Source organism: Pantherophis guttatus, chromosome 4 (genome assembly GCF_059756535.1).
Source record: "Pantherophis guttatus breed Tessera chromosome 4, ASM5975653v1, whole genome shotgun sequence".
Lineage (NCBI taxonomy): Eukaryota > Metazoa > Chordata > Lepidosauria > Squamata > Colubridae > Pantherophis > Pantherophis guttatus.
In genome coordinates this window covers 51,447,807-51,475,035 of record NC_142066.1, presented here as the reverse complement: position 1 = coordinate 51,475,035, position 27,229 = coordinate 51,447,807, and the positions used below count along the sequence as shown (strand labels likewise).

At 38.9% G+C, this 27,229-nt stretch overlaps 1 protein-coding gene across 5 annotated transcripts in view; it reads left to right on the top strand.

Annotated features, from left to right (window-relative positions):
* Positions 1-27,229, top strand: part of RARA (retinoic acid receptor alpha) — a 204,794-nt gene that overhangs the window by 159,279 nt on the left and 18,286 nt on the right. For all 5 annotated transcript variants that reach the window (XM_034415769.3, XM_034415766.3, XM_060691649.2 and 2 more), the window contains one exon: positions 23,045-23,193. In XM_034415769.3, coding sequence (XP_034271660.1) covers positions 23,045-23,193 — 149 coding nt within the window. The remainder of the gene's footprint in view (positions 1-23,044; positions 23,194-27,229) is intronic.

The following is a 27,229-nucleotide window of genomic DNA, read 5'->3' as shown; positions in this document are numbered from 1 at the left end:
CAGAGCCCAAAATTTAAATTCATATTGACAACCCAAATCCCTTATAAAATAGACCTATACAATATTCTTTTATGCCATTATGAGTTAAATAGATCTTAATAAAATCAATTTAATCAATATTGTAAGCAAGCTTGAAATCTTTAGTCAATAAAAGATAGGTTACTAAACAAATATATGCTGTTTTATAGAATTTCTAGATTTCGCCTCCACCTAAAGATCCTTTTGCAAACGTAAAGTATTATGAATAAAAATTAATATTGGTCCATGGCTTTGCGGTAATGGAAAAGACTGGAACCCTAACTCTGCCTTCAGTGATCACATAAAGAATAAGTAGAAGTAAATAATTTTAGAAACCCAAGACCTGCTTTCAGTTGCCAGTGCACCAACTGATTTTAATCATCAAAAAAGCAACGAGTAATGATAAGTTTTCTCCTATTTGGTAGAATAGCTCTGTCATTGAACAACTTGAGAGAGCCATAAAGGAGCAGATCACAGTACAAAGATGCACAAAATGGCTCCATAGTCTCACATAGCCCGCAAAAACTTGAGAATGTTCTGAAATGTTCTGCCAAAAATTGGATAAATGGAGCAGGCAAATGTCCCCTTGTTAGAGTTTTGTTAGAAGGGTTATTACTTATTTTGATTTAATGTATAATAATTATAAATGTTACTTTATTGTTTAAATTTCTACATGTATAACTAAACAAATATTTGCATCCTTTTTCCTCTTGACAATAGACATCTTAGTTTCAGAATGAGATAGTGTTAATCAAGCAGACCGGAATCCCAATATTTTATATAATCTCTGTTTTATTGAAGCTGAAGGTTATATTTTTTGGTATTGTTCCCTTTTTTTAGAATGTGTTAGTATATACATCTTAGGCATTGGACAGAACTTGATTATTCTTATATTCCATATATCATTTACTTTATAAGAATTGTTATTAAATTAAGTACTAGATCTGAGCAAGCTGTTTTATCTTCTCTCTGTCCTTGTTCCAAGACTATAAGAATTAAGTGCAAACACTACCAGCTAAAATGGGTTGTGCACAAGGGTATCTGTTGATCCAGCTGTGAGATGTAATGTGCAGATGTAATGTCAGGAACAAGGGTCCTGTTTATTCAGTGGCATCTCAGTGGATCAGAGTTGGAGATTCTGGTATGCAAAACATGCAGTCAACATGTGCCATTCCTCCTGTGAAGATGCCTGAGTGTGTCTGATTGGGTTACCTGTGTAAAGGGCTCAAAGAGAGCAAAGTTTTGTGTATTTCAGGCAGACAAATGAAGCTGTTATTCCTCTTAGAAAGAAAGGAGGATTCTCTTGGATGCAGCCTTAATATCTGGTTCAAAGCCAAACTTCTGTTTCCACACTTATCTGTTTGAGGGGAAAGGAAACAGAAGGCTAGTAGGTTAAAACATAAAATGTGGAGATTCTCCAAGGCAAGCACATGCATACAATCCCTTGTTTATTTTAAATTAATATATGTCAATAAGTCCCTGCCTTACCCTGCGATGAAATTAACCTTGAATTATTTAAAGGGGTGGGGGGTAGTTCTGTTCTTACTTGTTCCTGCTCTGTTTTTTCCTTTTTGGGTGTTCCTCTGACAGTGGTTTCTATGAGGCAAGACACTATTCACTTCCCTTCGCATAGTGAGGGAAAAAATGAGGGCAAAATTATACTGAGAGTTTCTTTCATCAAGGTTTCATAAAATGTCTAGTTTGCCCCTTATATTTATTTCATAGCTATAGGATGCTTTGATCAAGACCAAAGGATGGTCCCTGCTTTTCATAATGAAGGTCGGCACTTTTATATGTAGAAACAGAAAGATCACCTGATGAAGTTATTAGAATTTGTTCTTTCTTAATTTTATTTCGTGTAGAGAGAAGTTGGGGGTTACTGTCTCTGAAATGGCTGGTATAAAATCTCAGAATAGATTTCCAGTGATTGAAAGCACAAAGTCCTGTTTGATTCCCTTTCGAGTGAGGATTGGTACAGAAACACCACAAGGTCTGAACTAGCATCACAAAAAGCAGAAGTAGCTGGTAACTAAGAATGTTACTGCTAATTTCATCTATAACCACCCTTAGGGAAATTAATCAAAAACTTTCTATCAATGGAAGTAACATAGTTGTTTACAGGCAACTGATTTAAAATGATATATTGATCATAAAGTGATAATTAAGTCTCCTGAGCTAGCACCGTGTCTTGAATTATCCAATTGGTAAATTTCAGATAGGTGCTTAAGGTATATAGGTGCTTAAGATATATAGTGATTACGTTCTTAATAAACTGTTGATAAAAAAAAGTGCCAGATTAAATTTCTGCCTTTTTTTTTAAGTTGAAATTTACAGGAACTAGCAATCTACCACATCTCAAGTATCTTCGCCATTTTTCATGTGTGGTAAGCTTAATAGTCTCTGAAATAATTGCAGGAGGCAAAGCTAGGAACCACCATTGACAGGTTAGATCTGCTAGCTGTTAAATGCTTTTAAATAGCTCACAAAAATGTTTGACTCATGATTTAGGATTGATTGAAATCTCAATCCTGAACTAGATTCTGGAGCTGAAGTGGCAACACGTCATTGGAAGCAGTAGAATTTTTCTCACGTCTGCTTGTATTGGCTTCTCAAGTTGATCATGGCAGCTTCTCCCTATTGGGCATACTCTTTTTCAACATGTTGCAGTCCCCGTCCCCCCCAAATTAAAAAAAATATATCCTGAGACTATTTCTCTTTATTTAATGTAGAGGCTCAACATACATCAACTGACTTTGTTTGGGTTAAAATACATTTTATATTAAATGATGGCTTGGAGAATTTAGTGACTCCATTAAATTTACTTAAATTTCTAGCTGGGAATGATCTTGAATTTTTATATTCCATGAGATCAATAATATCTCATGTTGATGCTGAGTAGTCATGTAATAGGTGTCACTTCTAAGAATGTCCCTAAGTAGAGGAGATTTGCATTGTACATGTGTTTTCAAAAAGATGTTAACATCCACAGATGTTAAACAACAACTGTATATTTATCATCCTTTATGCTGACAATGTCATCATTCTGTACCAAATTCAGGTTGGCTTTTGATTGAGCCTACACATTCTAGCAGCATATTGCCATGACAAAAAATAAGAAATTAATTACTTAAAAATGAAAGTGGCTTTATTTACTAAGTGTTGTGCCAACTGCCTCCACTAGTACAAAATTAATGACATTCAACTTGAAAAGATCAACGTTTTTAAATATACAGGAATTTATTTTTTAATCTATCACAGCTTGGAAGCAGCAAACTCAAGAAACCACAGGGTATACCCCTGAGGCTTCCAATTCTGTAAATAGATTTACTAGTTACAACAATAAAAACTTGTTTTCTGCAACAGTAAATTTTTAAGAACCAAGATGCTAAGACTCTCACTATATGAGGACAGTTTTTGCATTTATAAAGATACAAAGGCCTTAGAAGCAATTCAATAAAAACGGATATGTGCTCAGTCGATGCCAAATGTACTTATTTGGCTTGAACTGGACTTCCTCTTTTGAAGCATCCAGGACAATTTCCTATTTGAAATATTGGCCAGATTGATTTTCTGTGGTGGGTCCTCAGTCTAGTCATTTCTTGTTGAGAAAGTTACCTGGAAAAATAGGTAGCCTTGGAATTGTCTTACTACATTCTCTCAGTCCAATCTCTACTAAAGTTTGTTCCAAGGAAAGCCATGGTACAGATCAGTGGTGGGTTTCAAAATTTTTTACTACCAGTTTTTTGGGTGTGTCTTGGTGGGTGTGCCATGGCTTGGTAGGCATGGCTTGGTGGGCGTGACAGGGGAAGGATACTGTAAAATCTCCATTCCCAAACAGGGGAAGGTTACTACAAAATCCCCATTTCCTCCTAATCAGCTGGGATTCGGGAGGCAGAGAATAGATGGGGGAGGGGCCAGTCAGAGGTGGTATTTACCGGTTCTCCGAACTACTCAAAATTTCCACTACCGGTTCTCCACTGGTCCGAACCTGCTGAAACCCACCTCTGGTACAGAGCAAACTGAATGCCCCTAAGCTTCAGAAAATAGATCCAAAATTTCAAATAATTAATGTGGGAGCCTCTATAGTGGACTTTTAATTGTAATTATCTTTCTTCCATTCTCTTCGTTGTACTGTGTTTAACAAGCTGGAAGTTGTTTATATTGGCAACAATTAATGCTTTACCTTTGAGTATGTTGGAGGAGTAGATCAATAATATACTCACAGAGCCTCTTTCCATTCTCGGATGAAGCTATTGAGACAATTCCCAATGACTTCCTCTACCGTTCCTTATATTTTATACTTGGAACTTTGTTTTCCCCTTATTACTAAATGCACAGGATGGTTTGAAATTGAGATTGTGCAGTTTTTACTAGGCGACTGGTCTTTTCTGTGAAAATTTTGGTTGCTAGAAGATGCTGGGTTTGAACTATGCTCAAGGTTGGATAAGCTGATTACCTTGTCTTATAAAGACGGTTACAACAATCAGGGGTAACTTTTGTCCCTGTAACATGGTAATTGAACACTTGTTTATTTTGTACTATATTATTTGTTTCTTTGATGAAGGAAGGGGAGAGAGAGAAAGAGAGAGAGTTTTTGTGCTGTGTTTTTTGTTACCCTTGACAAGTATAAATATTTTTTTAAAAAAATAAGAAAATAATTGTAAATTGGCATTAATTTATACAAGTCAAGATTTATACAAATCTTATAATGCAAAGTACTTTAAATCTAGTCATGTTCTTTCTTTTTGCTACATCTCATAAATCCTGTCAGAACATCTGGAAGTATGGGAAGGGAAGATATATATGAATAAATCTAGTCATGTTAGGATGCAGTTAAACAAGCCTCAATAAATGGTGTTGAGATAGGGGAGATATTACTTAAATGGGCCCCCCTGGGAAGAATGTATTTCTGGATACCAGATGCTGTTGGCAAATAACTGATAAAGGAGGGGATGCAATTCATGTCCTGCTTATGCACATCCAGGCATGAGATTTTATAGTTAGAAATAATATACTAGACTAATTCTTGGATGTTCAATTTGATTAAGCCAGGTTATTCTTGAAGTATTATATTCTACAATAGGAATTCAGGTAATCTGCCATTCCAGATGAATCATCTGGTCCAAATTCCAGATTCCATCATGGACGTACGTAATGAGGGATAGTTTCAATCACATCTCTTTGTAATTCTAGTGGATAAAGGGAATGCTCCAGTATCCTTCTATTTGTGAGCAACAATGCCAAATATGCAAAGTACTTCTTATTTTCTTTCTTTATTTTTCTGTTTGAAGGAAGTCCTTCATCTTCAAGCTCTCGTTTCCCTCCAGCGACAGGCCACCATGCATCAAAACCTTGTCAAATCTATACTTTGCTGGTGTTTGCTCTCCACTGAGGAAGTTCTTAAATTATATAAAAGAAGTGATAAATTATTGACACCTCTCTCTCCATCACTTTAATGGATCTCCTTGCTCAAATGGGAGCTGTGATTTATTCAGTGTACAAGCCCAGGGGATGGAGAGGATGTTCAAAAGAAGTGCTGTGTGTGTAATTTTACTATGCATTGAAAATGGCTTCTGTTCTCCCGAACCTGGGAACACAATCTTCATTACCATTCCAAATGTGCTGAGTACACTCCAAAGGTATTTTCAAAAAACAGTAGGCAGGTCTGTGTATTAGGGTTGTCTAAGACATTCAAGAATAGTATGAAAACTTGGGAGGGGGGTTGAATGCCTTTTCCACATACATATAATAATGGTGAATTGCTGATCACTGCTGTGGAAATGGCATACCAGAGCGAATTAGTTTTATCCATCAGGTAACTCTTATGTTCTTTATGTTTTTCTATTGCAGTTCTTTCAGGAAATTACTTTCGATAAAGTTTCTAAACCAGGTGTGGAGAACCTTTTAGTCTAGGGCAGTGATGCCGAAACCTTTTCAGCACCGAGTGCCCAAACTGGAATGCACATGCGCTGGAGCCCCAGAAACCCAAAGACCAGCTGGCTGGTGTGCATGTGTGTGCCAGCAAGCTGGTATTTGGGTTTCCAGCTCTCCAGCGTGCACAAAGACCAACTGGTGATGGCGCACGTGCCCACAGAAAGGGCTCTGCATGCCACCTTTGGCACGCGTGCCATAGGTTCGCCATCACGGGTCTAGGGTTACAATTCCATATAGCTAATCTATCCATAATGGTTTACTCTGTGCATCTGTTAATGACAGCTGTAGCCCCTGAACGTTTGAAATTATGCTTTTTTATGATTATGTATTTTTTAGCCTGAAAACTATTACCAGATTAACAGAACTTTTTTCCTGCAGCTACTACGTGTTGTTTGCTGTATTTTTGTTGGTTAATGTTCCTCAACAGAGCCTGTTTAGAAATTTCCAGAGCTTCCAGAATTCCTGGTGGGAGTTGCAATTTATATGCAAACAATGCAATAATAAATAAATTCCATTTTAAGTAACCATAGCAGTAGCATCTTCATTCCCTAAGCTCACAATTATCTTAAAATATTTCTTTATTCTGTTCTTTTCTTCCTCTGTCTGAAAAGTTTTGGTCTAGATCAGGGGTGTCAAACTCTATTTCATTGAGGGTTGCATCAGGGTTGTATTTGACTTTGGGGGGGGCATGGCGGGGGCGCCTGTGGTGGCCTGAGCACTCTGCCACCAAAAAGGGGTCCCTGAGCTCCGTTTTCATCTGTGATGGCCTCCTGCAACCCTCTGCCAGAGAAAACAAAGCTCTGGAGGGCCGCCCGTAGCCGTCCGGAGCTCCATTTTTGCTGACAGAGGCACCACAGACTGGACCTTCACTGTTTCCATGGTAGCCCCACGGGCCAGATCTAAGCACCCCGCGGGGCCAGATCCAGCCCCTGGGCCTTGAGTTTGACACCCCTGGTCTAGATGTTACTATCTCATAGCTTTGTAAACTTTCTGAGCTTAAACATCCAATCTGAATAAGGAACATATTTTCTTTGCATCCAAGGCAACTGGTCCACATTATAGTCATTCCAGCATGTTAGTGAGCTGCATTTTTGATAATTTGGAAGGCATGTTGAGCTGTCGTGGATTTTATTTGAAGTAGGAGATTGCATCAAGCAACGTTGTAGTCCATAATTTACAGATATATACTGGTCACCCTATGTTCCACCCTTATCCTTTCATCATTAAAAACAGTATCCTGGGTGACCAGTTTAGCAATGCACCTTAGGCTTTTCAAAGACCATTAAAGATGAAACCAGGTGTATGCTTGTCACATTGTGATGACTTTTATAGTCACAACTCATTCTCCTATTGCATTTTACTTGCTGAAACTTTTTCTATTTCCTCAACCATCTCAACCCAACTTACTCTTTATCTATCAAGAGTTAATGTACCACCTCTACCTCAATTTCTTTCATTTCACGTTTGGAGAATTTGATTCTGTCTACTTTCAATTCCAAAGTAAAGGAGGTACTATTAGTTTCTTGAAATCCATTAGTGGGAGTTTTTACAGCAGAATTCAGGCTATATGTGCTCAGAATTCTACTCCTCAGAAACTCTTCTTATATTCATGGACTAGATAACATTAGAAGCCTCACCGGTTCAAAGGTTCTAGGTAAGTTGTTTTGTAAAAGACAAGAAAGGAGTCATACATATGTAGGAGACCTGCCTAATGCAGAATACTGAAGTCAAGTTACAAATATTTATATAGTGATATTATCAATCCTAGGATTTAAGTTTTAATTCTCTTCCTTCTGCCCTTTCATGCCCATGAACTTTTAGCATTTCTTTGAAATTGGAAGGCACTTACATTATTTATATCATGATTCTTTCTGGCCTGAGTGTGATGGTTTCTGCTTCTTTAGTTTCAGTCCTTCAACACATGCAGTGAGCTAGAATTCTTTACAGATGTTGATCTCCTCTCTGTAAAGTTTGCCATGAAAGGTTTGGTTTCACTTTTATTTTGCCCTATTTATGAACTTGTCTCATTTTGCCACCATGAATGTCAAATTGATGTCTACTATTCCTATTCATCTTCTATTATGAAAGATGGCATTTTTATCTGCTATGACGTTGCTTCTTCAAATGAAGGTGTAATGCGCCTTGTATAAAGAGCCACCCATCCTTATTCTTCATAGGAATAAAAATAATTCTTCCCTTAAATCTCTCCACAATCTTTCAAAATCCATTTCTGCATTCCAGGTCATTATATTACCTTCTTTTTCTTCAGCTATTTGATGATAATGGGAAGATTGTCATCACTCCACCGTCTCCATGTCCAGAGATTGCTGATTTTCTTTGGGTACTGAACAGCATTATTCCAAAGACAACATCACTTATTTTGATTTTCTATGGTCCATCTAAAGGATTGCTTTGTTAAAACATTTGTCCAATCAAATAGTGATGATTATCAAAATTCGTTATGAAGTGAAACAATAGTGCTCTCTTCAGGTATGCATGTAATCCATTAAGAAGCAACAGCGACATCTGTATTTTTCATCTGCAAGCCTTTTCATTGAACTAATGCCAGGCAGTTCTTTGGGCTCACAGTTTTCTTTCACATAGTCCCAATTCTCAGAAGGATGCAGCAACAGTAGTCGCCCCCCCCCCCACCCTTTGATCACCTTATTACTAGATACTTCACTAAATAATGAAGTTTGTTACTCAGCTATATACATGAATCACAGGGACCGCAATGAAGAGCAATATGAGTGGAATTCTTAGTCATCTCTGAATTTACCCAACCTGCCTCCAATTGTGTCAGATGACCTTGTTGATCCTTCTTAGTTCTTCTGTGCCAGTCTTTGAAGTTAGGGATTAGGGTTTTCCATTATCTTAATTGTGAGTAGTTTTCATTGATTAAAATGTAATTTTCAAGTGCTGATTGAAAATTACAAAAGTGGTAATACAGCACAGAGAGGTACCAGAGATTGCTCTTAACTGTTTTATAGTTGCCTCACAATTTCTAACTTTCTCCTGTTCCCCACCATGAATAATCTGGTAACTACAAAAATACCCAAGAGTAATTTCTTTGACTGATTTGTAAAGAGGCAGAAGAAGAATAGATTTTTAGTGTATTAGCAATTGGTTGACAAGCCATCCACTTCCTCTTTTTAGATTTTTTAAGATCTTTTAAATAGCAGAGCAGACTCGTCCAGACCTCAAGGAATCAGTTGGTTCACTTAGCACAGCTCTGGTTGTATTTTGAACTCCAGATGCTCCTATATTCCTCCATCAGATTTTAGTGTGCTCAAGAATAGCACTTAGCAGCAACCATAGCATAATTAAGTTGAAGCTTCTAAATGAAAGAAATGCTCCTTCATCTTCTGATTAAACAATTCTAAAAACCAGCAACTTTCAAATACTTATTTCCCAACTACAAAAATTTTTCTTCCCTGCTTCCTTTTAGCCCCTTAACTTTCTAAGTCATTCTTTTGTAAACTAGAAGTTAAACAATCCTGGGGAATAATATTAGTTGACTCATTTGGTCAAATAAAGGTGTGCTCTATGAACACAAAGTAAAAACTCTTTTTATGGCCTCTTAGTAATTCTTCTGGAGAAGACAGAGTGGGAGGGAGAATAAGCTCCCCAAACAATTTTGATCCGGGCTTGGTTATTTCAAAATCAGGGCTTGTTCTCCTAATTCAACGAAATTAGCGATATTGTGGAATAGGGTGAGAAAAGAGATGACTTTGTCTTTAATACAATTTTTTTAGTGCTTTGAAAGTAATGCTGGAATGTTTCCACCAGTCAGATGGTCCAGGATCCACCTTATAATATTGAGTCAGATAGTACTCCATCTAGAGCACGGTTGTCAAACTTGATCATGTCACGTGATGTATCACGGTATTTTTGCCTTTGCTGAGCTGGGGTGGGCGTGGCCTGCACATGATGCATCTTCTGGGCCGCTGGGCCACCAGTTAGACACCCCTAATCTGGGGGGCGGGGGGCAATGGCTCATTGATTAAAAATGCTGAACTTGTCAGCTGGAAAATTGTCATGCGATGGGCTGAGCTCCTGTTACTTATCTTAGCTCCTGCCCACCTAGCAGTTCAGAAGCATGCAAATATGAGTAAATAAATAGGTATCACTTTGGTGGGAAGGTAACAGTGTTCTGTGCAACACTGGTCACATAACCACAGAAGTGTGTTTAGATAATGCTGGCTCCCTCAGCTATGAAACAGAGATGAGCATGCCCCCTAGAATCAGACATGACTGGACAGAGGAAACCTTTACCTTTACTAATAATCCATCTATCTCGCTATTGTCATCATTCTATAACAGAATCTTGTTTTTAAAGGGATGTAAAAGATATTTTGGGGGAATCATATGAGCGAAGAGAGTTTGGGTGCTTATCTCTGATGGGCATATTCTACAGATATATATAGGTTCTATCCCACTGTCTTTAAACTCATGTGCATGCACATACACATGCCATTACTTTAATTATCAGCCCCTTCAAAGACTTTCTAAGTTAGCTATGTAGTTATTTTCATTATTAATCAATGCTTCTTTACAGCTGAAAAGTGTGAAAACCATCATTCAGTTAGTGCCCTATTCTAGGCTACTGAAGATTTTGGAGGAAAAAGAAAAGTTTTTCCCTTATGGAAAAACCTAATATAAATTCTAAATGCTACGCGCCCCTAATCCATATTTTAAGGATATATTGATTGGTCTAGATGTGTAGCTGGCTAAAAAGTTGCTCTAGATTCAATAGAGGTGCACATCTTAATGCAAATTCCCAGGACCATAATTGTCCACTTCTGTTTAGGTATCTGGTTGCTAGAAAATGTGAAGCTGCCAAGTCACCATTCGTTTATTAAATTTAAAAGCAAATTGCTTTCCATGGTGGTGAAAAAATAGTATGTTGGCTATTTTGCAGTGAGGTATTTTTTTTTTCTCAGTAACTGTAATTCTGTTTGTATGTATAGTTTATGGCTATATAGAGGATAGAGTGAGATACCTTATCATGAGGGACATACATTCTAAACAATAACTATAGTCAGTCACCAGGACAGGAAGCTGAAAGTTCCCTATGCTGGGATGTGGGAGAAGTTTTGCAGCAATAAAAAATCCCACCACTCCCATTATCCTAGACAAAATGGAAAGAAAAGAAACTTGTGGCAGTCTCAATCCATGCAACAATTATTCAAACAAAACAAAGCACAGGATGCAACCCAATTCTTTGCAGCCATCACTCCCTTCTCAAAATGAAAGGTGGGGCATGGGGAAGTTAGCACCCTATCTATTTCTATCTTTTTGTTTTATTTGTGAAGATGGAACAGCTGCAAGACTCTGCAGTCTCAAAACGGATCAAATCAATTCCAGTTGTATTTAAAATGAAGTCAGTACGGCTAGTTGTTGCCAATTTTTTTTTTTTTAAAAAAAACCCAACTGGTGCTATGAAATGGAACCTATAAAGCTGTTAAGTGATCTTTCCCTTTTAAGGACCTTTAAATAATGCTACTTCACCTGCAGCTCACAATTTAGAAGACAAAGTCAACCAAAAATTCCTGCTTTTGAAAAAATAGGGACTTTGCTCATAAACTTTGGTCTCTTTGCTGATAATGGGAAAATTGAAATTGAAAATAGCACGTTTTTAATGATTTTGACTACATAATTGAGCTACAAATAAATATGCTCAACAGCAGAACACAGACAATGTAGTAGAAACACAACTCTGGAAATGTGGAAGTGTTCCAATTCTGTCTAATACAGGTAGTGGTAGTCCTTACCTTATTGCCACAATAGGACCAGAATTTCCATTGGTAAGCAAGGAGTTGTGCCTGATTTCCAGCCTTTTTTGCTGCAGTTAAAATGGAGTCTATATGAATCTGACTTCCCCCCATTGACTTTCCTTGTCAGAAGCTGACTAGGAAAGTTGCAAATGGTGATCACTAGATCCAGGGACACCGCAGTCATTGTAAATACAGCCATTTGCAGGGTACTTGAATCTCAGTCAAGTGACCATGGGATGTTGCAATGGTTATAAGTGTAAAAAGCGGTTGTAAGTTGCTCCTTTTCATTGCCATTGTAACTTTGAATGGTCGGTAAATAAATGATTGTAAATCAAAGACTACCTGCATGCATCTCTCCTCATACAACCTGCTTTTTTAACAGATTGAATCTTTAAGAAGAGATGTGTGGCTTGAATTCTACTATCCCTCTGACCCCAGGAAACCTGGGCAAGATACACGTTAAGAACAGTGAGGAAATAATGATCTATTATCAACAGCCTCCAGTGATCTTAATAATAGTGTTGTTTCCTGACCACTGATAGCATCCTCCTAGAAGGTAAAAACATGATTTGCTGTTCCATTCTTCTGGGATGTTTTTGCTTGCCATCTGCAATGACACAACTATGGCTGATCTCATAAAACCTAAGCAGTATTGGACTTGAATAGTAGACCACTAAGAAATCCCAAGTCTGTATGCTAGACCAATTTTTTTAAAAAACAAAAAACCCTGAAGATGGCAATGGCAATGCACTTTTCCTGTTCTCAAATAATATTACAGAAATTTATTGATATAGCCTTGCTTAATACAAAGTTTTGGGGGTTTTTTTTATCCCCAGGAAGTAATTTCAGTACAAGTTAGAAGTAGTTGTCAACTTTTAAATATATCTCGACAGCGACATGGCGTTCCCATATAACACTTCTCCTGCGCAAGCTGCACTGGCTCCCGGTGGTCTTCCGGGTGCGCTTCAAGGTTTTGGTTATCACCTTTAGAGCGCTCCATGGCTTAGGACCTGGTTACCTACGGGACCACCTGCTGCCACCAATAGCCTCCCACCGGCCGTACGCTCTCATAGAGAGGGGCTCCTCTGGGTGCCGTTGGCCAAACAATGTCGACTGGCGGCCCCCAGGGGGAGAGCCTTTTCTGTGGGGGCACCTACTATCTGGAATGAGTTCCTCCCGGAGATACGGAGGATCCCGGATCTGCGCACCTTCCGCCGCCCTCTTAAGACCTTTTTATTCCATCAGGCTGGCCTGGCCTAATCTTTTCCCTTTTTCCCTTTTTAAAATGTAAATTTTAATCTGTTTTAAATTATTGGGGTATTTTAAATCTGTCTTGGGCCAAATTGTTTAATTCGGTTTTACTTTGCTTTTAAATTTTGTATTTATGTGTTTTATCTGTGGCTGTTCACCATCCTGAGTCCTTCGGGAGTAGGGCGGTATATAAATCAAATAAAACGAAAAAAATGAAATGAAATCTCGTTGCTGAAATTCCACACAATCTCAGGTCTCTTACTATGTTCCTGCTCAAGAGAAGTTTGGCACACAATCTTAGTAAGAGTGATTAGGGCCACTTCACATTCTCTACTTCTTCCGGTCTCCAAACAACTTAACAAATTCATATTTTTATTTAGTTTCTTAAATACAAGTTTATTTTATATAAAAAAGAACACTATATTAATTTTATTACTATCTTCAAGGAGTTTTTGAAATAGGATAAAATAGGTAGGCTATGCTGACAATATTATCCACTGAGCACAGTGAACTTGGTTTTAGTACTAATCCAGTGCATTATAGCCTTGTGTTCTCTTGACATAATATACTTTTGCTAGTTTTAGAACTGTGCCTAGATTGTGGCTTTGGCTCACCTGTGACTCATTACATATATTTTATGTCCTTTTGATGTGCTTGAGCCACTTTTGTGATGATATATTTTTTACGAGCTGTGTGTTCTGCCACTCATACGTACGTATTCTTCTGTTACTTAAGTGTGTATTTGAATGATCTTGTTATGAATCTACTGGGGAAGTCAAATTCTGGATATGCGCAAAATTTAGGTTGTTTATTGTCTCTCTTTTTTGGCTGGACGTATCTTTGCAATCTGAAATATTTATTAAAAGCCTTCATTCAACTCAGACCAGAATAAATCTTCATGTTATTTAGATTTGATTTTTATCTCTGAAAAAGCAGTCCAATTCTCCTTAAGCAAATTGCTTGGATATTTACTTTTAAGTTTTTTGGCAACTTGCTTTTAATTTCTATTTCCTCTCATGTTCTACTGAAATGTGTGTTGTTTAATTATATTTTATAATTAAGACAGTGATTGAAAACAAGATATTTAATTTAATTTAAATTCATATTTATTTATTTTTCTTTGATAATGTTATTCTTCCAAATTCAGTATAGTAATGTTGCCATCCATTGGAGAGGTTACAAATATTAAGGGTTTTTCCCCCCTGAAAGAATAGCATTGTGCTTCTTTTGCTCACAAATGGTTCTTATCTGCTTTGTTTGAAAGGAACTGAACAGAGAAAACAGTAGTGTTCAGTTTACTACTCCTAGATAATAGTGGATAATAAGATAATCTCATATAAAGCAGATTCCTGCATAGGTAATAAACAAAAAGCTGGTGATAAATTTTCAGAGCAAATGTCTTTTAGGGAGGTATTGACATTTAATATGTGATAAATGTACTGCACTCTATTCTGTCCACCATTGATACATTCTTCATAGATGTCGTAGGCACAGTAGGATCCTATTTTCTAATTCCTTACACGTGGAAAATCTCCACACCAGATCATTTCTAGGAATGTGAAGCTGATCTTTTCCCACTTCCCATTTCATCCTCTCCACCTTTCTCTGTCAGAGCTTCGATGTGGGAGGCCTATACAAGCTTCTCTTTCCTACAGTGGTCAAATGTAAAGGGTGCATGTGCGCTGCCCACTGAGGGATTGATCAGTCACTGGGCTCTCTTTACGCCCCATTAGATCATCACAGGCACATGTCCTATGCTTACAGTAAACTTTTGCGCTCAGACACTGATGTAATCCAACTCAATATAAAATCTTTCATACCATGTTTTCCCGAAAATAAGACCCTGTCTTATATTTTTTTGAACCCTGAAATAAGCGCTTGGCCTTATTGCCATGCGCTCAAAAGCCCGATTGGGCTTATTATCAGGAGATGTTTTCTTTTGGGGGAAACAGGGTAGATCTTCAAAGAGATTCCTCTAAGAATGTTTTAAACCTAATTTTCCTTAGTTAGCCATGCATAAATTATGTGCAAAGAATTAAATCATAGTTTATATCTTGCCATTCTTTGTTTCAAAGGTTCCAACACTGCACATGTGGGAGATAGGCTAGGCGTTCCTCAGGCATTTCTGGATGAGGGAGATAATTCACCTAGCTTGAATTCACCCTATCAACTCTCTGCTAGAATCCCTTCTTTTTTCCCCTTTGTCATGCAGTGACTATCACTCACACCAGGCCTATGCTTTGGTGTACCTCCTAGCCTGCACTTTTTGTCAACTGCTGTTTTTAATACCTCCCCTGCTATTGGCTTCCAAGTAGCTTTGGAAATGAACTCCATCTTCCTCAGTGAAGTGGTCAGGAAGTATTATTTCTTCACTTTATTGGTACAGGGTACAGATAGAAAAATGTTTTCATCTTACTCACAATACTGTGACAACCTAATAATATCATCTGTTAGGCATCTTGGTTAAGATACTCAGAGAGAACTTTACCGCAGAGTATATTATTAATCTATAAAATCTACTAGCCTAAAATAATGTCTTATGTATAGCAGCTCTTACGATACATGGTTTGTTTCTCAGTTAATAGAACAGGTGTCCCTGGGCAAATTCTTCATCCTGCATTTTATAACTGACAAACTCAGTGAAACTCTGCCACTTTTCTACATAGTACTGAAAAGCAGTGTTAAGATATTAACATTTGATACTTAAGGAATCTTCTAGGTGGCTCTGTTTTCTGGAACACCATAGTTGATAATACATACATTTACTACACAAGGTTTTCCATTTTTAATTTTCCAGAGTTTTCCAGTGCCCTTTAGTAAATAAAATTTGTGAGATGGAAAAGTGGACTATTACTTCTATAATGTCATTTGCAGTATCTGTTATCCATCTGAAAGGCTCTCAGATGTTCTCTCATTTGACTTCTGGTTTAGCTGGATTATCAAACGGCACTGCCAAATGGAAACCAATCTTGTCCACATTCCTTTTTGGTTATTTTCTTAAGAATTTTCTTTTAGCAGAATAACTGACCTTTTCTGACATTTTTTCTCTTCCCATCCCCATCGCATTTATTGAAATTAAATGGATAAGGTGTGGAGAATGAGCATAAATGTTATCAAAAAATAAAACAAACAGCTTTAAGAAGTTCAAAAGCATTTTGGATTGTGTTTTTAAACTGCTTTTTAGAGAGTGTTCTCCAAATTTTATCAAGAGATGTGAGACAATGCTAAACCTGCCTTATGTTCTAGAAGTAAAGCTTGGTTTTTAGGTGTAAGTCTATGGAATCAGTCTTCAAGGATAAGCGAAGACATGCATAAGTGGTTAGAAGTCCTTTTTTTATCCATTACTTTAAGTAACTTCATAGGAATAGTCATACATGCTGCTGAATGGGCTGCCAGTCCAAAATGAGCACTCTTTGCACAAGTTTGTTCCACAAGGGCTGAAGAATTGACACTTTAAAATGTGATTCTACAGATATACATACATTTCCTATTTTACAATGAAAATAGAGGATCGTGGAAACTTTCCTTGGAATAATTCTCCCTCAGTCCTCAAATTCTGTGACTTAAAGGGATGAGAATAGAATGGGAGAATAGAATGGGAAGCATTCTAGGGCCTGGTGGCTCAGCAGATTGATAGCATTGTGATTAACACCTGCTGTCTGCAATTTCTGTAAGTTCGAATCTCACCATGCTCAAGGTTGAGTCAGCCTTCCATCCTTTTTAAGGTAGGTAAATTGAGGACCCAGTTTGTGGGGGCAATAAGCTGACTTTGTATAAATATACAAAAGCATGAAGGCTATTGCTTAACACATTGTAAGCTGCCCTGAGTCTCCGGAGAAGGGCGGCATATAAATCAAATTAAAAAAAAAAAAAAAGCATGATGCTCTTGTCTCTTCCTCTGCAAAATCCAAAAACATGGACTTCGCTTCTCCCCCACCTGCAGTTTTTGTCAAAGAATGCAAACTCTGTTTTCTGCCTTTGGGTAGGAGGTGGGCATCGACCCAGTAAGGGCATGTCAGGAACAGTTAATTTGCTCCTCTGTGGGCATAATTGGGTAACCCAACAATCATTCTCTTGGCCAGGGGAACAGTCACTCGTTGTTCCAGCTACTAGCTTTGCCTTTTGTCTTTGTCTGCAACAGCGGGGGTGCTGGAAACAATCCATTCTGAATTATACATTCCCTTTTCTAGCGCTAGGCCTGTGTATAAGGTGCTGAATAGCTTTTTCTTTTTGGCAACTACCCCATTTTGAAGAATTAAGATCCCAAGTTAGGTAGATTGGGTAGCTATCGTTCCTTAAAATCTGAGGCAAAACTTATTGAAATATTTTTTAAAAAGTACTGTTGTTACTTGGAAATATTGACTCCAGAAAATGGTAATATATTATTGTTGATGTTGGATCTTTTGCTAAAATGGCAAGATTGCAAGATTGCTTTTGGTATGATACTAAGATTGGTAAGATTGATAAGCTCAGTGTGGAAAGAAAATTTGGGAAAATGCTTATTTTTTTCCAAGTTGATTGGTGGAGTTAGAACTAACGTTTAGAACAGTGGTTTTTAAAATGTGGTCTTTGGACCCTAGGGATCCCTGAGACTATCTCAGGGCTCCTCAAAATCATTTGCTAGCTTACGTTGAAAAATAATACTATATTAAAATCCCATCAAATAATTGCAACTAATGGTAGTGTCAATGAATGCATCCATTTTAATTTTTATTATAATATAAGTATCAATAAGTATAACCCATATAAACAAAAGCTCTTTTGGAGTCCTCTGTCATGTTTAAAATTGGGTAGGGGTCCTGAGAGAAAAAGCTTTAATAAACAATGCTTTAGAACATAGTTAGGTTAATAGGAAGCATAGTCAGCATTGGCTGCTTCCAAGTTCATGTCCTCTAAATCAGCTGAAGAAGCTTGTAACTGAAAAATAAGTGTACACTATCCATTGTTTCATATTTAGTTTGGTGACATCAATGTTTATAAAATTTTGATGTGTATGGCAAAATTGCAAACATAGAAAGAAATAAGATATGGCAGACATTAGAAAGGAAACGAGGTATGGCATGTGTTGTCTGTGCATTCAAGAGAATATATCAAAAGATCTCAAACATTTAAGAGATAGAGAAAGAGAAGTCTGTGATTCTTGAATAATTTTATTTTACACAGATGACAAGGAATGGGGAAAAGGAAAGAAAGAGGATTGCAGAACCAGAAAATCTACATGTTCCCACCTACTCTTAGCTGCCCACTGTTAACTCCCTGCTGGATGGCAACTCTTAGCAGAAAAGTAGTCTTCTGTCAATTGCTGAATCAGAATGTGTTCTTGTACTTCGAGACATTTGGGTTGTTCTTCAAAGACAAAGAGATCTGTAGCTGGATTAAGATGTATTTATTTATCGTATGTCACATTCACATCACATTTTGATAAAAACACAGGAGACAGAAATACAAAATATGAAATATAAAATCAAAAATATTATAAACTTATGTCTAGATTACAGGTATAGTTTTTGCTTCATTTGTCACACCAGGAAATCAGCAAATAGGCTCTATTTTGGCAATCTGACACTATGTGTTGTGTGGTTTGTTTTTCTGCCCCACAGACACAATTCCAGAATGGTATTTTACCGCACTTATAGAGATCATCTACACATCTACCACGGGCAGTGTGAATCCATCTTTCAATAGATTGAAGGGGTATAAATAAGGATAAAGATAGGACTCCGAAATATTTACTTATTGGATCTTTGACATCTTCTTCCATGGTTATTTTCTAGATTGAATTATTTTCAAAATCAAAACCAAAGACTCAGCTTCCCAAATATTCATGTTTTCCCATTCCAGAAAGCCACAGTATTATCTTAACATAAGAGCCCAAATTTTCCTCATCCAAACTTTAGTTCTTTTCCTGTGTAAGAAATTCTGAGCTTTAATAAATTTACTCAGCAGAATTATATAATAAAATCTTCCTTGGATTATGCCATATTGGCTGAAGGAGATAATCACATTTTGGAATCCTCCAAAATGTAAGGCTGTGCAGAATTTCTGATTTAATTCCCAGAGGTCCTTCAACTTAATATGTGTCTGCAACTCTTCAAAGCAGTGATGTCTCCTTGTGTGACTGCATAGCTAATATTTACTTTGAGTTCCACAGCTATGCAATTAATTTCTGATAACATGATCAGTTCCTCTGGTCATCTGCAGTGTACCTTTTAATTTTATAATTAACTCATTGTCATAGTTTGGAGAGTCCAGATCAGACACGGCTTCTAGCCTCTCCTCCTAGTTGACCATTGTTATCCTGCCCAGAATTAGGAATGGAAACCAAGCCTCATTTGTACAGCTGTCTGCCTTATTGCTTTTCTGTGGCACAGCTGTATGCCTCTAGTCTCCCTTGCAGTTGGCTCTGGGCCACGCCTCTGTGTGTTAACAGAGGGAGGGATTAGTCCAGAGAAACCTTGTGTTTTGCACTGTCAGGGTGGGGATGTTATGGGCTGTGAGTTGGTGGAAATCCTCAGGGTGCATTCCCCAGCTGTGAGCCTCTTCCTGAGTAGAGGCCCCATTCAATGCATCCCCTTTCATGTCTAATCTCCTGGCATGTGCCAGCTCTTTTGTTTGCTGGGCTCACATCCTGGCTCCTTTCCCTGCGAATTGTGTATGTGTGTGTATGCGCACATGTACGTATGTACGTGTAGGAGATTGCTTGTTTTTTTGGTTAAAAAGGAGGTAATCAAAGCCATCCTTGGGGGACTGGCCTGGAGGCCTTTCCCATCTGAAGGCCTGTTCCCCCTGAGTGGGGCCAAGCTTTTTAATATCCTGTCTGACTGGTTTACTCCGGACTATAACTTGAAGAAAAACATCGGCAGACATCCTACAGGAAAGGAGCTGTGGATGTGCAGCCAAATGCCTTAACCTTTTCATGTCTGGGGGAGCAGCAAACACTTCACACATGTGCTGGGTATGCTTTTTTTTGTTATTGTTGCCCAGTGCACATGCAACTCTGGACCAGCCATTATGGTTTGCCAGGATTCATGTGACTTCTTCCCTTGCAGCTTTTCAATGCAGCAGTACAACCTCCAAGTTACTCTGTCCCCAATCTTTTCACTGTCTCCAACCTTAAAATCACCTTTCCCCAGATTGTTAAGGATTATCTCCCTGTCTTATTTGTGTCTGGAGTCAGAGCTATTTCTTCAACCAGGAGTCATGGGAATCAAGCCTTTTGAAATAGGCTGTGCCAGGGTGTATCAATAAACTTATTTATGTACGTGAGTGTCAGGAGGATTGATGCATTTCATGGAGCTAGAGGACAGCCTGCTGGAAGTTTAGAGGGTGGTCTCCATGTGAATCTAGATGTCATTGGATAGAATTTTCCTTAGAAATGTCTATGTGGTATTATCTGTGGTGCATACAGGTTCTAGATAAGATATATAACTACATACAATTACATTGTACTCTCTTATCTTTTGTGCCATCTTATGTATTACATTAGGGTTCTGCTAAACAACACAAAGACATGAAAATTAATAAAAATGGTAAACTATTAATTTTAAACCAAATGTTTTTTACACAGTAATAGAGTGATGCTACTTTTTAATCTTTTTTATGACAAAATGCTTAAATAAAATAACAGGCTATACCAACATTCAATTTGGCATAAAAACCTAATGGAAGAGTGTAGTCGACCCTCATAGATGGAAGAAAAGACTAAAAAGTAACTTGGAAGGGTAAACATTCAGAGGAAAAGGCCTTCACCCATTATACCATGGAAGGCCTGCCAATGATCTCAGCATGATAGCAGCATTGTAGGGAAATCAGCCATCCCCCAGATGGATTGGCCCCAATTTATTATGGTTTTAAAAATGAAAAGGGTTTTTTCCCGAATTGGAAACAAACTGCAAAGCAGTCCAAATTCAAAAATGTAGAGCAATATATTCCATGTAACAGATCTCCAATACCACCCAGGCAGCAGCATTTTGCATCGGTTGTCTTTTCCAAATGTAATTCAAAAGCAGCCCTCACTGTACTGATCCAACATGAACATGGCCAAGATTTATACGCCAAATTAGGCTGGCTTCTGACAAATTCAGGCTATCCTCACTACAACCTTGAAGATTGGTTAAGCAGAGAGATTGAATGATGACATCTAGTGAGCTTCCTGACCAATGGGAATCTAAATCCAGATCTCAGGCTAATATCTTGAACACAAAGCAACAGTAGCTTACCAGCCAAATCAGAACAAAAATATTACACCACTTGTTTGACACTTGACAGGCATAAACCAAGGCTGAGTTCAGGAGAATCATCAAATTGAAATATATAAAGAGGACTTGCAACCCCCAAATAGGAGAAGTGCCCAGTTTCAGTTTCCTTGCTGAGAAATGCCACCCTTTTATCTGGATTGCCCCAATTGCCCTTTCCTTCACTTCTTTAAGTGCCTCTTTCATTTTGCCTGCTGATGAGTTCTGTATAACTTGGAAGCTTGCATGTTTTTATGCTGATGGAATTTTGATGGATGGAATTCTTTCCTTGTCTACTTTTGAAGACTGGCCTTTCAGAATCCTGGCTGTCCATTCCCCATGTTACTCAATAAGACAACATTTTATTTTAGAAGCTGAGATAATAGCTCATTTCCCACTCTCATTATCCCGGTTAAATAAAACCATTGTTAATTCTTAAACTATTTATCCATTTTTCTCTAGAAATTATTAATTAGGGGCATTCAAAAACTGTTTAAGCCTGTTTGCCATTAATTATTTCTATGTCTAACTAATATTAAATATCTGTTATGGCTCAACTTGAATATTTTGTCCCTTTCTTGTCCTTTGATGGATAGATGATTTCCTATTGTATACTATATAATTACTTAGTGGGAATTAATATGAACAAGAAGACGGAATTAGTTATTGTTTTGCTGAAAGGAAAAAGCACTCTGTGTGTGCTCTGAGACATATTTTTAAATTATGGTTTTATCATTCCTCACTCAAATCCAACCCTTTTTGCTTTCAACTCCAGGAAGCCTAATTATTGCTGTGCTGCTTGCCTTCCTTCCCTGCTGCTTCTCTCCTCCACCACCTTAAGCTGCAACACCAAGATTTAATGCACCTGGGACTGGTTATGGCTGGCTTAACTGGCCTGAAAATGTCAGATTGCATCTTGAAAAGATGCCATCCCTCTTTTGCAGAAAGCATGCTGGAGGCGGCTTTCAAAACTTTCAGGCCTTCAGGTTTACAGAATTGGGGCTTTTCTTACTCATTGGGCTACTGCGTTCCTTTTCCATTTTCCTTGTGAAGTATCTGCTATGTTAAAAGCTTTTGGGTTGCAAAATCTGTCTGACCAAAATATAAGTTACTGGAAAGCATTCCCCAGCAGGACATGGTGAGATGGTTCACTCTTAAATGATGTTGTTAAAACCACAAAGTGGTGGTCCCAAGAAGCTAACTGGTGTTTATATCGAGACTGTCTTTGATCAGCAGTCTTTCCAGGCTTTGCAGAACATTTCCCCTTCTCCATTTCCATATTCCTTTCTGAAAATCCATAGTCAGAGCAAGATCCACTTGAATTACAAAGACAGCAATCAACTTGTTATTGTAGATAATTTTATACATGTATCTTCATCTTGTCATTCATGCCAATATTCTTCAACAGAAATGTTTTAGATTTTTTTTTTTTAAATCTAAAACAATGGTATGGTAAATTAGAGTAAGCATTTCTGGTATGCAAGCATTATAAGAGCATAAGTTCTTGCTGAGTCCTTCCTCATTTATGTCCATTTTGCAAGAGATCAGAATCACATTCCACATCAAGAGCATTAACGTGTGAATGAGAAGCCAAGATAGAACTCTGTGAACCAATCTTTCATCTTTTTTTCCCCTAGAACATATTAAACCAAATCCTTTTAACAGCATCATTTCATATCGAGCACTGGAAAATCAAGCAATGCCATGCACATTTGGCTCAAAAGTAGTGTAACTAAAGGGAATTGATTAAGTAACTCACATATAGGTTCCAGATAGATTTGAAACCTCACCAGTACTTTCATGTGTTTTTTTTTCTCTCTTTTTCTGTAGCCATTGAAACACAAAGTACCAGCTCAGAAGAAATTGTACCCAGTCCTCCTTCACCACCCCCACTGCCCCGAATCTACAAACCCTGCTTTGTGTGTCAGGATAAGTCATCCGGCTACCACTATGGTGTTAGTGCCTGTGAAGGATGCAAGGTGAGAGTCCAAATAGATGGAGGCATATCTACAGCAGGAAAGCTAAAGAGAATAAGGGTCACTCAAATATACAGGTTCCAAAGAAGAATTGTGGAATGCAGAATCATAACGCAAGCACTGAGATTTAGAGGAAGTCACAAATGTTAGAACACAGTTTCTAGTATCAGCTATGACCCAGAAGGACCATTTTCTCTTCTCTTTTCCAACTATTCCAGAGTGCTTCAAGAATGTTTGATGAAGTGTCCAGTCATCATCTGGCAACTGTCATCATGGGCTTTGCCCATGTCAGGTGGCTTTAAGAATGTGGAGGAGCAGAACTGTGTTTCTTACAGAGCTGGGAAGATTTGAGAGTAATGCCAAGCTCCTAATCCCTCTACTTCTCTAGGAAATGCTGAGATTTGTGCTTTGTTGGCTCTATACAACTCCCATTATATATAACCATTTGCTTCGTTGGTGGGGCTGGTTGGAACTGTAATAGAGGCTACCAGTTATTTACTTCTTCTTTGCTCCATTCATGATATGTTATCTATTATTTTTAAATGTACTCCTCAGTCCAGTATATAAAAAAGACGAACTGCTGTGACATTACCTGTTCAGGCAAATGCTCCCACTTGTACTAAGCCATCACCATGACTTTGTGAGTTAAGCTGTCAGAGATCAGACTGGGGAGGAAGACATGGCCCAATCAGCTGATCTTTCCCTCCAGCTCATTAACAGAGAACTCTATATGCCTCTGACACAAAAGGAAGGGTTTTCTTCCTCTCCACCCCAAGTCCCTTAATCTCATTAAGGGATTCATTCCCCTGGGTTCCTGAGCAGCAGTCTGGCTGCTTCTGTGTTTACCATCTCCTCCTCCTTCCCTTTCCATATCAATTGACTTCTGCTTTAAGTGCACCAGTCAGGTGCATCAAGAGCCCCCTTTTTGTTAACAATAAAAACTATTTCTCTACTACTTTTTGGTTTCAAAATCAGATTAAAATTGTAAACTTACTTTTAGAAATTGGTCTTGGATGATTTATACATGTGGGGGCTTTTGGTTTCAAAGAGAAGGCACTATTAAATTAATTTTAATTAAATAAATTTAACTAAAATTATTAAATAATTTAAAAATAATAATGAAATAATTTTTCCTCTTCCTTTCTCTATTAGATTTTCCTTGGTAAAAACTGTAATTTCTTGCATTGTTCTGAGTATGAAATCTGTGTTTCCCAAGTTAGGTGGGTTGTTTTTGAAGGTAACATACAGTCCAAATATATGAAGCCCAATTTTCATACAGTTAGAGATCCAGTTTGGTCTAGTGCGGGTGTCAGCAACCCATGGCTCCGGAGCCGCATGTGGCTCTTTGGGCCCTCTGCTACAGCTCCCTATCGGGTGACCCCACCCCTGGCTGGCCCCGCCCCTCGCCCTCCCCTCCTAGTCACTCCTTGCTTGGTCTTAGAAGTTAAGAGCTATGGCGGGGGATGGAGAAGTGGCCGGGGCTGATTCTCCATTGCCTCATCTCTTGCTGGCGCTTCTTCCAGCCCTTATTGGTGCTGGGCATGCCTCGGTCACTTGGGAAGATACGCAACCTGCTCTCTGCATTGAGACACTGGCCCAACCTGGCCACAACCGATGCCTGCCTCGCTAACACAAGGGCTGGCTGGGTGGGAATGGGATCCGAGAGGAGGGGATAACAGAAAGGGGGACGGGCCTGCAGCACCCAGCTGTGGCTTTAAAACTTGCACGGGGGACTTTCGCCGCCTGGAGGATGCTTTTCAATGAAAGCCAGTGGTGGCACCACTCCACTGGAGAGGTAAAGAAGCTCAGGGCAGTGAGAAAAGGGGGCTGGCCCTGCTGAACCTCGCATACCCACCCTGAGGGTCAGGCTTGGAGAAAGACGGAGCACCCTTGCCAAAGACGCTCACCCATCAGCCAGTCAAACCATCCATCCCGTGCACCTTTGCTGTGCTTTGCTTGAGCCCGGCCGCTCGCTTGCGGAGGGTCTCCCTGCTCATGCGCACCCTCCCAGCCCTGCCACAGCTGGCCAGGGGGTCGTGAAAGGAGAAGGAGGGAAAGGAGGAGGGTTGCTCGTTCCTCAGCCAGCCCGGATTTCCAAAAAGTTGCCAAGAAGAAAGAAAAGGAGTAGCGAAGAGCCCAAGGAGAGTCACTGGGTTGGCCCAGCCTTGGCTTTCCGAGAGAGATAAAAGAGAGAGAGAGACACACACACAGAGACAGAGAGAGACAGAGACAGATATAGAGAAAAGGGGAGAGAGGAGGAGAGAGAGGTACAGAGAGAGAGATACAGAGGGGAGGGAGAGAGTGAGAGGGGGAGAGACACATACAGAGAGATACAGAGAGAGGGGGGAGAGGGGAAGAAGCGAGGGGGAAAGAGAAAGATACAGAGAGAGGGGGAGAGGGGAGAGTGGGTAGGGGAGAGAAAGAGATACAGAGAGGGAGAGAGAGATGTCAAAAGGGTTTTATGGTTCCCGGTGTTTTTAAACAACCGGTTCTCTGCCCTAATTACTGGCTGGGTAAGCGTGGCTGTCATGTGACTGGGAGGGAGGGAGTGACGGTGTGTTGGCCACACCCACCCAGGTTTTGTGGCTCCCGGTGTTTTCTGTGGGAAACAGGTCCAAATTGCTCTTTGAGTGTTCAAGGTTACAGACCTCTGGTTTAGTGGTCTAGTGGGTGCTATTCGCAGGTACGTGCACCCTCTGCGAATGTGCTCAGGTTTCACACTGCTCCCCCCTGTGCACTGTGTGCACAATTGTACCCTCTGCACGCAATGCATGCACGCAAATGCTGTCTGTGCATGTGTGCGCTGGACACCAGTACTCTCGCATGCATGTGCAAACGTGCGCATGCGCAGGAGAGCTCCAAAGATCAGCTGGGTCCCCTGAATTGCACACATGTGCACCGGAAACCGAACACCAGCTAGGGTATGCGTACACGCTCAGCTGCAGGTGTGTTGGGTGACAGCTTGCGTGCCAGAAAAATGACTCTGTGTGCCACTTCCAGCAGGCATGCCATAGGTTCACCATCACGGGGTTAAGGCATCACATTATAACTAGATCATGAGTTGTAGTCCCATTTTAGACACAAAGGCAGCTGGGTGAACCAGTTCTGATATGTATGTATGTATATACGAATGTATGTTTGTATGGAGAGGGGGGGGAGGGGAGGTAGGAGGGGAAAGAGAGAGAGATTTAATGGAGTGGTAGGGCAGTGGAGCGTCTGTACTGGCAAATGGCCTTTTATGCATACATATCCTGTATTTAAAATGTGCTTAAAAATCATGAAGATTTACCAGGTTTATTCATTTGGGGTGAAGTTGTTACTGACTAAACTGCAGTTTTTCTCCACTGAATTGAGGATTGAGGATTAACGGCATTCCTTTTTAAATTCCACGATTTTTTGGAAGACAGAACAGAAGACTAAATTGATTCTCAGCACACCATATGTAAGAAGATTTTAGTCTGTAAGAAGATGGTCTGTGTGTGTGAGACAAAATCTTACATAATATGCACACTCAGCCATCACTATCTTTCTAAATTATCTCTCTATAAATTTAATTCCAGTTAATTCTGTAACAGATCTAATAGGTCAGGAGCTATGACTATTATTGAGGTAGAGGAGAATTAGGCATGTCTGTTACTGATTTTTTAGTATTTATTTTCATCTGCAATATGAGATAAAAGTATTGACCTATTTTATAAGGCTATTATAAGGATTATTGAGAAAAATAAATGTCCTGTACTATTTGGACAATGAAATAGCTATAGGCACATCTTATATCATATAGGTCATATAACTTTGTCATCTTGTTGAATTTGAGCAGGTTTTGGATGACAGATAATACAAGGACCTCATATTATTTGCATTGTATTTGTATTGATGGTTGCTTTTTTCACAAAAGAAAGCAAATATACAGAGTTCTTTTGTTTTGTTTTTATCCTGGTTGCTTATTGACTGTTTATTTTGTATTTTTATTGCTGATTTTTTTTTATTGTATATTTTTTGTACTCCTCCTAGCCACTTAGGGTCAGTTTGAGATGGG